Here is a 14,995-nt window from a genome sequence, read left to right as displayed (position 1 = left end):
ATTGGTTACTTCACTTCTTGTGCCAATTCTGCTTCTGGTTACACCTATTTTTCTCTCCCCCAGTAGCTCAAACCATAATTGTAAATGTAGAGAGTGACAACAGCTGAGAAAGAGAAGAGAAAATCATCTTCCACCATGAATACTAGAAATAGAGAAGTGATGAGAAGTAGGAGTTCAGTAAGGAGAATTAGACAAACAGCAAGCATCTCCACACTTCAGTGACTTTTCCCGTTCTGTGAATTAAAGGCCACCATTGTAATGTAAGTTTATAACTCAAAGCTGATAATCTATAGCTAATCAAATTTAAAGACAGCTATACCCTCAAAATCACCAGTCCATACAAAAGAAAATAATGCATCAGGTAGATTATGCCACTGTATGGTAGTGGCAGTGGTACATGGCATATGCTTTTCGGTAATAAATGCAAAAATTAAATTAGCTGATTACATTTTAAATTATATTAAATGTTTATTAAAAATTAATTGCTGTTTACTTTTGCCCATTTTTGGCAACATAGGGTTATTCAGTCTACACAAAGGTTAATTTAAGCTTCTGTGTGTGCCAGAGCAAATATTTATAATGTCCACAGAAAATAACATTCAAGTACTGATATCTTTACGTTTAACTTGTTTTGTCTTAGTAGAGTTCCATATTACTCTACTTTCCCCTTTTGTATTATTAATATGTAGCCTTTGTCAGAATGCCTCAAATCCCATAGACTTACCACTGTGTATAAGGTGTTGTACTTTATAACTTCTCCCCACCTTCCCTTCTACATCTATAACCTCAGGCAAATACATAGAGTAAAAGGACAAGCAGGAGTTAAAATAATGTATTACTGATAGTATTCATCAAATAACAACAATAAGCAAAGACATTTGAATATTGGCAACCATACAACCTGATAAATGCTGATGTGTAGTTTCAAGCAGCACACAGACTTGCAGTTTCTTTAAATGTCTCTAGTTAAGTCATCATTTTTACATCTTTCTTCAGGACAGGCTGCATGCCTGACTCAATATGGCTGCCGAGTTGTGCTTCTCAGTGTGGTCTTTTTTCGGTTCATGGTGTGTGAGATGCTCCTTCCATCATAATGGTGTGAGAGAGAGAGGGAGGGGTAAAGCAACCGAATTTATGCATTCTTTGTCCAAATCTTTACACCAATAGAGTGTCGTGCTACAGAAGGGCTTGTGTTTCAAACCAATCCCAAACAGCCATACCTCAGACTAATGGGGGGCACACAATACCTTTCTCACCTGCCCCCAAAACCATTTGATGAGCTGATGCTTGCCAGCTAGGTAATTTGGCTTTCCTGTGGGGGACAATTGAGAGAGTCCTGCAGAGAATCACTTGCCGAACTGGTTTTAGGCACGTCCCCTGACCCTGTCATAAAGTTACAAAGACTCAGTCCTAAATGGTGGGGGTGTGGGTGGGAGTGGGGGGGGATGGTGATAAGCCAAATATCAAACCACCGCTGTTCCTATCAATGATATAACACTAATATTACATTGCTTTGTCTAAGTTACAAATCAACTTGTATAAAAAATTTCACACTACAACAAACTTTTGTGCAACTGACTCAGCACTACTTTACTTTCTAGCATTTTCTGCATTCAACATTTTATAAATACTGTATCTGATCATTCATAAGCACTTTCGCTGTAGCTATTGCATCATTTTAAAATTATTTTTGCATTTGTGTATTCTCATTACAATTACTTTACTCTATGGTGACTAACTGTTCTACCCATCTAAGACTGGATTAATGTATAGACCTCAGCATTAAGTTTGCAGCGCACCATCTATTGGAATGTATTTTGTAATTCATGTAGCAACAGAATGCAATACATTTGTGTTTGTTGTGTGCCATTTGGTATGGGATTTGTAAAAACAGTGTTAATGTTTGTGATGCGCCATCCATTGGAATGACAAATGCAATGCATTTTATTACTAAACATGTTTGCAATGCACTATTTTTTGGAGTAACTAAGACATAGTAACCGGACAAGCACACAGACACATACCCACTTATTCTTTTATTATATGGTGATGGTGTATTCTGTTAAATATCCATCCCATCATCCATTATTAGGTCAATTTTATCTAGTTCAAGTTTGTGTGGGCCAGAACCTTTCACAGCCATATCAGGCTCATGATAGGAACATACCCTGAATGGAAGATCAGCATGTAAAAGGTGCTGATTACTGAAATTATTACTGGTTTATTGAAAAACAAGCATGACAATTCCTACAATGATGGTAAAACACTTAAAGAATGGGATTCAAACTGTTTCCTAATGGGAGGGCTTCACTTCCTAATTATAAGTCTGGTTTTATTTTGCTTATAAATGTAGGATCCCTAAAGAGGTGCTAGTCCAGACTTCAAAGTTATGCAAAGCCAATTAATAAACCTATCATACATTCTTAGAACTTCAAAGAGTTTGTGTTTTATTTAGAGAAGAAAATAGAGCCATTACTCTAGGTATTTTGTAAACCCTGCCACAGGGGATGCACAAACCAGTGTGTTTCTTAGTGCCAGTCCCAAGCCCAGATAAATGGGGAGGGTTACGTCATGAAGGGCAAATTTTGCCAAATCAATATGTGGACAATAATGCAAATTTCCATACCAGATCGGTCAAGCCCTGGGTTAACAACAACCGCCACCAGTACTGTTAGCCAACAGGGTGCTGGCGGAAATTGGGCTACTGTTGGCCGAAGAAGACAGGGGAGAGGAGGAAAGTAAAGAGAGTGGAAATGAGGGTGGGAACTTTGAATGTTGGAAGTATGACTAGTAAGGGGAGAGAGTTAGCAGATATGATGGAGAGAAGGAAGGTTGATATATTGTGCGTGCAAGAGACTAAATGGAAGGGGAGTAAGGCCAGGTGGATCGGAGGTGGATTTAAATTGTTCCATTATGGTGTGGATGGGAGGAGAAATGGGGTAGGGGTTATTCTGAAGGAATAGTATGTCAAGGGTGTTTTGGAGGTGAAAAGAGTGTCAGGCGGAGTAATGATTATGAGGTGTGATGTGAATGTTGTTAGTGCATATGCACCGCAAGTTGGGTGTGCAATGGGTGAGAAAGAAGATTTTTGGAGTGAGTTGGATGAAGTGATGAACAGTGTACCCAAGGGACAGAAAGTGGTGATTGGAACGGATTTCAATGGACATGAAGGTGAAGGGAAGAGTGGAGATGAGGAGGTGATGGGTAGGTATGGTGTCAACGAGAGGAACGAAGAAGGTCAGAGGATAGTGGATTTTGCCAAAAGGATGGACATGGCTGTGGTGAATACGTATTTTAAGAAGAGGGAGGAACATAGGTTTACATACAAGAATGGAGGAAGATGTACACAGGTAGATTACATCCTACACAGAAGAGTTAATCTGAAGGAGATTGAAGACTGCAAAGTGGTGGCAGGGGAAAGTGTAGTTAAGCAGCATAGGATGGTGGTCTGTAGGATGACGTTGGAGATCAAGAAGAGGAAGAGAGTGAGGGCAGAGCCAAGGATCAAATGGTGGAAGCTGAAAAAGGAAGACTGCAAGGTTGAGTTTAGGGAGGAGGTGAGACAGGCACTGGGTGGCAGTGAAGAGTTACCAGACAGCTGGGAAACTACAGCAGATGTAGTAAGGGTGACAGCAAGAAGGGTGCTTGGCGTGACATCTGGAAAGAGGAAGGAGGAAAAAGAAATCTGGTGGTGGAATGAGGAAATACAGGAGATTATACAGAGGAAGATGATGCAAAGAAAAAGTGTGATAGTCAGAGAGATGCAGAAAGTAGACAAGAGTACAAAGAGATAAGGCACAAGGTGAAGAGAGAGGTGGCGAAGGCTAAAGAAAAGGCGTATGATGAGTTGTATGAGAGGTTGGACACTAAGGAGGGAGAAAAGGACCTGAACCGATTGGCTAGACAGAGGAACCGAGCTGAGAAAGATGTGCAGCAGGTTAGGATGATAAAGGATAAAGATGGAAACGTACTCACAAGCGAGGAGAGTGTGTTGAGCAGATGGAAAGAGTACTTTGAGAGGCTGATGAATGAAGAGAACGAGAGAGGGAATACGTTGGATGATGTGGAGATAGTGAATCAAGAAGTGCAATGGATTAGCAAGGAGGAAGTAAGGACAGCTATGGAGAGGAAGAAGAATGGAAAGGCCATTGGTCCAGATGACATACCTATGGAAGCATGGAGGTGTTTAGGAGAGATGGCAATGAAGTTTTTAACCAGATTGTGTAATGGAATCTTGGAAAGTGAGAGGATGCCTGAGAAGTGGAGAAGAAGTGTACTGGTGCCGACATTTAAGAATAAGGGGGATGTGCAGGACTGCAGTAACTACAGGGGAATAAAATTGATGAGCCACAGCATGAAGCTATGGGAAAGAGTAGTGGAAGCTAGGTTAAGAAGTGAGGTGATGATTAGTGAGCAGCAGTATGGTTTCATGCCAAGAAACAGCACCACAGATGCAATGTTTGCCCTGAGGATGTTAATGGAGAAGTTTAGAGAAGGCCAGAAGGAGTTGCATTGCACCTTTGTGGACCTGGAGAAAGCATATGATAGGGTGCCTCGAGAGGAGCTGTGGTATTGTATGAGGAAGTCGGGAGTGGCAGAGAAGAACATAAGAGTTGTACAAGATATGTACGAGGGAAGTGTGACAGTGGTGAGGTCTGCGGTAGGAGTGACGGATGCATTCAAGTTGGATTTGGGATTACATCAGGGATCGGCTCTGAGCCCTTTCTTATTTGCAATGGTGATGGACAGGTTGACAGACAAGATTAGACAGAAGTTCCCATGGACTATGATGTTTGCTGATGACATTGTGATCTGTAGTGATAGTAGGGAGCAGGTTGAAGAGACCCTGGAGAGGTGGAGATATGCTCTAGAGAGGAGAGGAATGAAGGTCAGCAGAAACAAGACAGAATATATATGTGTAAATAAGAGGGAGCTCAGTGGAATGGTGAGGATGCAGGGAGTAGAGTTGGCGAAGGTGGATGAGTTTAAATACTTGGGATCAACAGTACAGAGGAATGGGGATTGTGGAAGAGAGGTGAAAAAGAGAGTGCAGGCAGGGTGGAATAGGTGGAGAAGAGTGTCAGGAGTAATTTGTGACAGACGGGTATCAGCAAGAGTGAAAGGGAAGGTCTACAGGACGGTAGTGAGACCACCTATGTTATAGTGCTGGGAGGTATACCGGTTCATACCGAAAAGCATTTTTTATTTTTGTTATGATATGTATTTTTCTTATACCGCAATACCGGTTTAAATAGCCTAAACAACGTTCGGAACGTGGCACAGCAGGAAACTGTTTAAGGGGGGACTTTTTTCCTGCTACACCACTAAACACGCATGCAACGGAGTACATGCATTAGTGGAGGTATTGAGCAGTGAAAATTGACAGAGAACATTCTGAAACTGAAACTGTAGCAGATGATAAAGTTGAACATGATGACATGATGAATGTATGGAACTAAGTTTGGCATCCTCCACTTCCTCAGGTAAAACTGAAAAAGCTATAGGACACTCGAGTCAGACGTCACTTGGAGACGCATTTTCTAGAGGACTGCCTACGACAAAAAAAAGCAAGCGGTGGATCGAGATAACCAACGCCATTACAATCCATATAGCTAACGTGTCATTGGACAGAGATTAATAACATTAACAAAAAGTGTAGTTGGTTTACAAAAGACATGTTCAGTGCAATACAACTTTTGACAAGTACCTCTGAATATTTTACTAAGTGAAACTGGTATAATTTTGAAAAATACCGTGATATAGAATTTTGGTCATACTGCCCAGCCCTACCATGTTATATGGGTTGGAGACGGTGGCACTGACCAGAAAGCAGGAGACAGAGCTGTAGGTGGCAGAGTTAAAGATGCTAACATTTGCATTGGGTGTGACGAGGATGGATAGGATTAGAAATGAGTACATTAGAGGGTCAGCTCAAGTTGGACAGTTGGGAGACAAAAGTCAGAGAGGCGAGATTGCGTTGGTTTGGACATGTGCAGAGGAGAGATGCTGGGTATATTGGGAGAAGGATGTTAAAGATGGAGCTGCCAGGGAAGAGGAAAAGAGGAAGGCCTAAGTGAAGGTTTATGGATGTGGTGAGAGAGGACATGCAGGTGATGGGTGTAACAGAACAAGATGCAGAGGACAGAAAGATATGGAAGAAGATGATCCGCTGTGGCAACCCCTAACGGGAGCAGCTGAAAGAAGAAGAAGAAAACTCTAGGTATTTTGCAAGTAATGCTGATGTTTTTGCTTTCCAGGTACATTTTTCAGTAGCAAATGAATCCATCTATCTGTCTGTCTGTCTGCCTGCCTGCCTGCCTGCCTGCCTGCCTGTCTGTCTGTCTGTCTGTCTGTCTATAAGTACAAAATGAGTGACAAAAATAGTTTGGGGATGGCCCATATACTTGAAAAACCTGTTGAGAAAGAATGCAAAAAAAAAAAAAGGCATACCTTTTCAGACAGGAGTCCAAAACAGAACTGACAGATAGGTTGAAGGCTGTTATATAAATATGGCTGAATGGAGGAAGAAGTGAATTCAGGGAGGTCAAATTAGGAATTGACGTGGCAGGAAGATGGGTTCTGGGTACCGGACATGATGTAATCAGTGGATGCCAGAAGTGATATCAGCAGACCAGTGGTGATGTCATGGAGAGGCAGGTTCTTCGGCTGGTCTGCAGAGAGACAAAGGGAGAAAGGATCAGGTGACTGAGAAATAACACCATTTGAGCCTCTAAACAGTCTCCCATACACACATGTGTGACATTATCTATCTATATGTTCATGATACATCCATCCATCCATCCATCCATTTTCCAACCCGCTGCAGCCGAACACAGGGTCACGGGGGTCTGCTGGAGCCAATCCCAGCCAACACAGGGCACAAGGCAGGGAACCAATCCTGGGCAGGGTGCCAACCCACCACAGGACACACACAAATACACCCACACACCAAGCACACACTAGGGCCAATTTAGAATCGCCAATCCACCTAACCTGCATGTCTTTGGACTGTGGGAGGAAACCGGAGCGCCCGGAGGAAACCCACGCAGACACGGGGAGAACATGCAAACTCCACGCAGGGAGGACCCGGGTAGCGAACCCAGATCTCCCAACTGCGAGGCAGCAGCGCTACCCACTGCGCCACCGTGCCGCCACCATGATACATTTACAAATCAACTTTAAGTAGGAAGAAGTCATGTAATGAAGGCTATTTGCTACACTTAATCTTTTAATTTTTATATAGGTGAAGGGAAGGCCAGTTAGTCTAAGTCAGGGATGTCAAACTGTGGTGGGCCGCAGGTTTTCATTTTAACCTTCTTCTTAATTAGTGAGCCATTTTTGCTGCTGATTAACTTGTTTTGCCTTAGTTTTAATTGACGTGACTCAGCCCCCTTAGTTGTTTCATTTTCTTTAGTGAGCAGCCAAACAATAATGAGACACAAAACAAGCCGCCACATGACCAGCTAACCTGACAAAAGGTGAAGGTCTCGGTCATATCAGGTCACCAAAATATCTTGATGGTGGTCTTAGAAAAAAATGGAAAATTGACAGTCTACTGTAGCAGAATGAGAGCAGCAACAAATCATGATATTCGATAATGGCTTTAATTAACAGCAAGAATTGGCTTCTCATTAAGAAACTGGTTGGAGTGAAATTGGCTGGAGTTTGATGTTCCAATTTAGCTGGTCTTCTGTTGGCTCGTTTCATATCTCATTTCTGTTTGGCTGTAGTATAATGAAGAAACAAATCAATTCAGAGGACTGAATCCTTAAAAACAGGGCTATTAAAATGAAGTGAAAAGGAGGTAATTAGCAGTAAAAAACTGCCCACTGATTAGGAAAAGGGTTAAAATGAAAACCTGCAGCCCACCAGGACCAGAGTTGGACACCCCTGGTCTAAGTGGTCATTAGTTCTGTTTTGTTTTGATTTGTACATTTTCAGGCTAATACAAGAAACCCAATTTGGCAGCCCTGAAGCCAAAGTTTGTGTTAGTGTTAATGTTAATGTAAATACCATCAATGAGACTGTCATTGCAAAGTTAAGGCTTCTCACCCTCTACCAATAGCACTAAAACAGTAAAATAAAAGAACCAGTGGTCACCAATGAATCTTATTAGGTATTTTATCCTTCCATTTTTGATCCATGCATGGCAGGAATCCATCCTGGATGTACTGTAATGCTGATTTAAAGCCGGGGTCACAGCTACACTCATGTGAAGTTTTTGAAATATTTTCTATAATCTCCCATACATGCATTAGTAGTTCTTGTTATTTCTCAGTATATAGTTTTTACATTTTATACTTTATTTCTCAGTATATATGTTACATTTGACTGCCATTTTCTTTATCTTATGTTATCATCATCCATTTTTTGACATTTCCATTTTGATTGAGGAATTTTTCATAGTTAATAATAAATAATAATAATTCATTACATTTATATAGCGCTTTTCTCAGTACTCAAAGCGCTATCCACACAGGGAGGTCAGAGTTCCTTTAGAGAATTCTTACACAGTAATACTATATATTGCATTTATGGGCAATTTCAACAATGTTTCAAAGATTTTATGGATGTCGAGTGAATGGCACACTGGCAGATTTGTTAGTGCTGTTTCCTCACAGTTCCAGGGATGAGGGTTTCAGTCTCAGCTCTAGCACTGTCTGGATGGTGGTCTTCTGTGTCTGCATGGGCTTCCTCCAGAGACTCTGCTTTTCCTCCCACATCCCAGAGATTTGTGTTTGGTTAATCAGAAATTCCAGACTGGACCAGTGTGAGTGAGTGTGACTGTGTGAGGGGCTGGCACCTTGTCAGGGCTCACTTCCTGCTCAGTGTGTTAGGTCTGTTGCTACTGGGGATAGGCAGCATCTTCCCCCAACATAAAACTGGGGTAAGTAGGTTAGAAAAAAAAGAGCTGGATTTGCCAATTTGACTTTTCCTTTGTGCATAGACATGCCTGAACTAGAGTGTTAACTTTCAAGTTATGGTAGGTGTCTAAATCTCGTCGGGGTAGTGAGAGACTATTGCAGTAAAGGCAAAAGATTGATGATTGGTTCTGCTAGGGGGGTTAGAGGACCTCATCCATTGTAGAAGCCAATTAGGTGTGTCATACTTTTCAAGTAGCCACAGGGAGGACTTTGGGAGCACCAGGTTCCACAGCGGGTTATAGAGCCATGTTTCTCAACCATTCCAGGGATCAGTATTTTATTGCCATCTTTCCTTGAAGACTATAGACCAAAAGAAAGCAGCTTGTTCTTGTTCTGTGCCCAGGCATCGAAACATTCCCTTTAAAATCCTGACTGTCTTTCTCTCACTGTGACTTCCTTCTCCCTCTGCTTGTTTGTTTGTGCTTCCACGCCAGCAGACTTCACACTTTTGTAAGCACTGGGTGTGAGGTAGACCCCAAGCATATTTTGTTTTTGCCTAATGCATTTCCATAGTCAGGGACTTCCATACAATTTGTCATGGTTCTGCTAATATTTAAGATAATCTTAGATTAATTTTTGATATTTTTCTCACCTTTACGTTTCTTTACCTATTTCTTGTACTATTCCTTTTGATGTATCTTATGATACAATTCTCATTGAGCATCACAATTCTAGGGATTCTTTGTCACTTTTAGGTTGGCATTATGCTTGTATAAATTTGTGACACTATAGGTGCCATGTCATTTAAGGGAGGAAGCTGTCATAGGTATTCATCTCAACTTGAAAGATATGTAAAGGAAATACACTTTTCAAGAACAATTTATTAAGAGAGAATTCAGACTTTAAACTCCCATTTTTCCTGACTTTGAGCTTTACTCTACTTCATTTATGAAAATTTGCCTGATCATTTATGTTTCCAAATCCTGTGTTTTTAATACGTAAACCTCTACCATTCAGTTACTTAACCACTATTTTGAAGCATTTTTCTTTGAAAAACACATTTTCTGGTCACACATTTGCTCCAGGAACCTTAAACCTCTAGAGGGTCAGACAACACTGTCTGTGACAGTGATTCTTCCGTCTAGTGCCCTGGGTGAACACAGCATTTTTACACCCATTATTACTTATCATATGGCTGACACCTTTATTTGAAGCAACTTACATTTGTGAGATACAATTGGTTGCATTTCTTTTTGTCACAGTTGGAGCCCAAGCAGGTGAAATGACTTGCTTATGGTCACACAGTGTCATTAACAGGATTTGAACTCACAACCTCAGGTTTTAAAGTCCAAAGATGTAACCACTACGTGATGCTTCCTTTATTTCTTTGATGGTGCCCCTGCTTGTAGCCTTTCCAGGTTATCCCAGACCCTTGCTTGATCTCCTTCTCTGATACCTACACTACTGTACTGTTATGCTGCGTTGTGCTGCCAATACAGCATATACAGTATCAAAGCCTAGGGTGATCTTGTCCTAGACAACCTCAAAATTCCTGTAACTCTAGCTTTGACCCGGGTGTCCTCTATGAAAGATTTATTTCAAATTTCATTCATTCATGTTGCATCACTCATTCATCCCCTTACTTTTTTGGCAATTTTGTTGACATATAGAAGAATTAGGTTCTCCTAACTTCATTCTGATCGTAATGTTTTACATCTATTAACAGGTACTCATGCCTACCTTTCTTTACAAATCAGTTACCTGATGCCTCAAGTCCACGTGGTGCCGCTTATCATTACAGACAGCGGGACCCCCAGTTATAAGCAGCAAAATAACCTAAAAGGTAAGAGATAAAAATAAGAGCCTGTGTTAAAAATCATGTGTTTTATACAGAAACCTGGTTATTTTATAATGAGTGAATATAATGGCCTACATTTGCCATATTAATGAAAATTCCTAGAGTTCTTTAGACATAATATCTCTGTAATAAAGGTAATATTTCCAAAAAAACAAAAAATAGCACCATTTTGTTTCATATTCAGTGAACTGAGCAACTATTTCAATTTATCTGGTTAATACTTTAGAAAAGTTTTTAGACAAGTATTAACAGTGAAACAACAGAGTCATGGGCAGCACGGTGGCGCAGTGGGTAGCGCTGATGCCTCGCAGTTAGGAGACCCAGTTTCACTTCCCGAGTCCTCCCTGTGTGGAGTTTGCATGTTCTCCCCGTGCCTGCATGGGTGTCCTCCGGGGGCTCTGGTTTCCTCCCACAGTCCAAAGACATGCAGGTTAGGTGGATTGGCGATTCTAAATTGTCCCTAGTGTGTGCTTGGTGTGTGTGTGTGTATGTGTGCATGCCCTGGAGTGAGGTGGTGCCCTGCCCGGAGTTTGTTTTCTGCCTTGCACCCTGTGTTGACTGGGATTGGCTCCAGCAGACCCCCGTGACCCTGTAGTTAGGATATAGCGGGTTGGATAATGGATGCATGGACCACAGAGTCATAAATCAGAAAGGCACACACAAGCCTGAAATGACAAAATCTGTCCATGTCATGATGCAATATAATGTGTGAGATGAGCAAAAAAATGATAAAATCACAGACACACTGCCAAAGTATGAATGTATTCTTTACTGCGCCATGTCTTCTTGTTAAGCCTTTTCCACCTTTCTTGATTGGAGTGCCAATATGCTTATATGCAGTGTAATAGAGCTCTTGTACTAATGTGGACTAACCTCTGCTTCTGAAAATTTTAGAATTCTCTTTATCTGCCTTGATTGCTTAATTAGAATTCAAATTAAATCTACTGAAGGTCCCTAAGGCATAGTGCTGCATTCTTATCCTTCTCCAATAAACAACAATTAAGTTACCATATGATTAGTAGGTCAGCTCAGGATTTTTTTCTCTTCACGACTTTTACAGTTATACAGACTGTGAACAAAATGGTTATACTCAGAGCAGTGGTTCAATATATATGCAAATTATCATGAGAGATCAGCGTGGCCAGATATTGAGATTATTAAGAAATTTGCCATTTCTGTTATGGTTATCCAGCCAATCATTTCTTATTCACATATTCTCTTAGAAATTGTATATTTGCCTTTGAGTGCATCTGGTATTTGTCACAAACATTTTAATCAACCCATCTAGTGCATTCTGGGGTTTTAACATGTTAATAAGTGCTTTTCTTCACAAATCATGTGTACATATATATAGTACTGGTTTTACTGAACACAGACTACAAACATGAGCAAATACATTTATAAAATTATGTTAAAATGTATAAAGAAATTTGGGAAGATGTTGTAGTTTTTAGACATTGTCAAACTGCAAAAAAGAATGAAATTTTCATTTGATACTTAAATATGTTTACAACTGATGCTGTATTTTAAAATTAAAGATCACAGCCGTTTAATCAATGGATTAGCATTATCTTGACATGGGCCTGCTACACTGACAACTTTATTGGAATGAATACCTAAGTCTTATATTGTTCTTCTTTGCTGGAATGTAGTATTGGTGTGTCAGTGCACAAACAGAGGAGACTGCATGACTGAAGTAAGACCAATGCCTGGCAAACCATCCCTTCAGTCAACTGTGGCCATTTTAGTTGGGACTCTGGGGTTTATAGGTAAGTAAAGTTGAATCTACCCTTACACCCTATTTTGGTAGGTTTAGTTTTGCATTCTTTCCTCAGTTATTATTGATGGTTCCAGAGTATAGTGCATGGATGTGAATGCACATCGTCCCAAATGAAAATGAAATCCATACCAGGAATTGAACAGGCAGCAAGAGTCCATAGCCATTTTTGCTTACAAAATGTCAAGTAGGGATCCCTTGGAACATTTACAAATACCATAGTCACCCCACAAGATCACCAATAAGATAAAGTAATCTTAAGAAAAGTAGAAACATGGAGTATGTTACCAGGCACTTAAATTTTGGTCCTCAGGGTAGCACTACTATCTCATGGATCCAGTATCGTGTACCTGAATGTTGTCTTTGTGAAGTCTGCTTGTTGTGTGTGCATGGGTTGCTCTCCCACTCCCTCAAAGATACACAAGTTAATTGGTGATTCTAAATGCACCCCAGACAGAGTGTGTGGTGTGTTTTGTACTCCCTGAGATGAACTGATACACTCAAAAAATGGTTCCTGCCTTAGTTTATTGAAAGCTTTAGATAAATATAGATTGATGAGTTGTGTTCATCTGAATGGCCTATTCACATGAAACCTCATATTATCATAAAGTATTCTGTAGCATTATCTGTAGAGCTGGTGGTGTCAGGGTCAAAACTTGTTCTTGTATCTGACAGTATAACATGTCGAAAATTTGCTTCTGTAAAAACTGGTAGGTATTTTAAAATGAATGTTACATTTTATTTTTTCCTGCATTTGTTCATATTTATTAATGTTCCTGTCAAATTTATTATTTTTTTAAATGAATTGTCTTAAGTGTTCTACATGTTAGACCCAAGTTGAAGTCAACTCATATGTTAAACATTCTGGCAATCTGCGCTCAACCTGTTTCAAAAGGGAATCCCAATACCCTATGAACCCTGATCCAAACCTTCTGTAATCCTCCTTTTTACCTAAGCATGTGGAAAAGACAGCTTAGTAACTCTGCCCCCATTTTCATAGACAAGCTCTCTTTTTGTCCCTACAATATGGAAATGTCTTTGTCTCTATTTTGTTCCGGACTGGGAAATATCTTCTGGATACTCCACAGTACTGGCTAGCTCCTTGTCTACACTCTCCTTTATGAGATTGGCAACACCTTTGATGTGACTGTCTTTCCTTGGTGCAAATTCTTTGTCACTGAGGCCCCTCTTAAAACTTCTACTCATGTTCTAGGGGTAGCTGACCTTCTGAAGTCTACTTGTATCTCAGCTCTTTGCATGTTTCAGTCACCTAAGATAATGGTGTTAATGAATGGCGAGTGACCTCTTAAGGCAACCTTTGATAACTGAGAAAATTTCAGCAGGCCAAATGATTCAAGGTTTGCCCCTTCAATGGATTCAGAAAGACTTCTGTGGACACAGGGAGTTATCACATGATATAACTTACTGTTAGATGAATCATAATCCTGCCTGCCTTTCTCTGGTCTTTCCATCAAGCATTACGAACCCCGGGTTGTGTGAGATCCTTATCAAGCTGGGATTCAAACCCAGACTCTTTTTGAATTTTGATGCCAACTTTTCCTGACTCATTGTTTTTGCATCACAATGTTATAACCTACACTGGACCTTTGAACCAGAATTTTCACATTTCTTATAGAAGATGAAGTATTACATTTAGAAAATGATATTGCATCAGTTTAAAATTTGGAATATTTTCTATTTTTTCAGGGTTTATCCTATTAATTGTTTTTGCAAGACTGCATTTCCAGAAGAAAAGACAACACATTCCCAATACTGCAGACAGAATTCCTTTGAACAGCTCACCATAACTTTTTCTGGAGAATATTGAAGATCACCAGCATCAATACAACCAGCATACCAAGGAAAAAAATCAAATCCATTTTAAAGAACTTGACAGCCTACAAACAAAAGTTGTGTTAGATTTAGTCTTTTTTAGCATTTTCCATCATAGTGTATCTGTAAAATATCATTATGAAGGTATTTTCAATGGTCTTGATATTTGTTTAAATATACAGCACAGAATATAATCATGGATAGTTTTGCTTTCAGATTATTGATTCAGTTGAAATGTTTAAAATGTTGAATTTAGCAACAGATATTTTCAGAATTCTCATTGCTATACCAGAACAAAATGTCATGTTTTTTTATGTTTTTCTTTCTGAAGTGTGTATTGGTGGATGTTTATATAACAGTTTTTTCAGTTTTTGGTTTTTCTCCTTATTACATACTACATGTTAGCATTTAGGTGCCTTTCAATAATTCTTTATACTCTATATGATGTAATAATGTACAACAAATAAAGTCTCTAAATTGGAAAAAAAAGTTTAATGAGAAAATGTATTCCATGCTAGAAAAAAAACCCCTTTAAAACTGAGTATTGCAGCTATTGATCCTTCTTTCACAAAGTCTTTGTAGGCTGACCTGAACTCTCTTTACACATAAGCTGGAGTTCATCGCTTGCATTAGAACTCACAGAGTGACGTCCTGCTGGCAGCA

General features: G+C 40.0%; 1 protein-coding gene across 1 annotated transcript in view; it reads left to right on the top strand.

The window, feature by feature from the left end:
• cdh16 (cadherin 16, KSP-cadherin) overlaps positions 1-14,793 on the top strand; it is a 175,563-nt gene extending 160,770 nt beyond the window's left edge. Inside the window, exons 16-18 of the mRNA XM_051932212.1 lie at positions 10,591-10,707; positions 12,375-12,491; positions 14,207-14,793. Coding sequence (XP_051788172.1) covers positions 10,591-10,707; positions 12,375-12,491; positions 14,207-14,307 — 335 coding nt within the window. The 3' untranslated portion in view covers positions 14,308-14,793. The remainder of the gene's footprint in view (positions 1-10,590; positions 10,708-12,374; positions 12,492-14,206) is intronic.
• The last annotated feature ends 202 nt before the right edge of the window (positions 14,794-14,995 follow it).

This window comes from Erpetoichthys calabaricus, chromosome 9 (genome assembly GCF_900747795.2).
Source record: "Erpetoichthys calabaricus chromosome 9, fErpCal1.3, whole genome shotgun sequence".
In the NCBI taxonomy this organism is placed as follows: Eukaryota; Metazoa; Chordata; class Cladistia; order Polypteriformes; family Polypteridae; genus Erpetoichthys; species Erpetoichthys calabaricus.
This window is presented reverse-complemented; position numbering and strand designations above follow the sequence as displayed.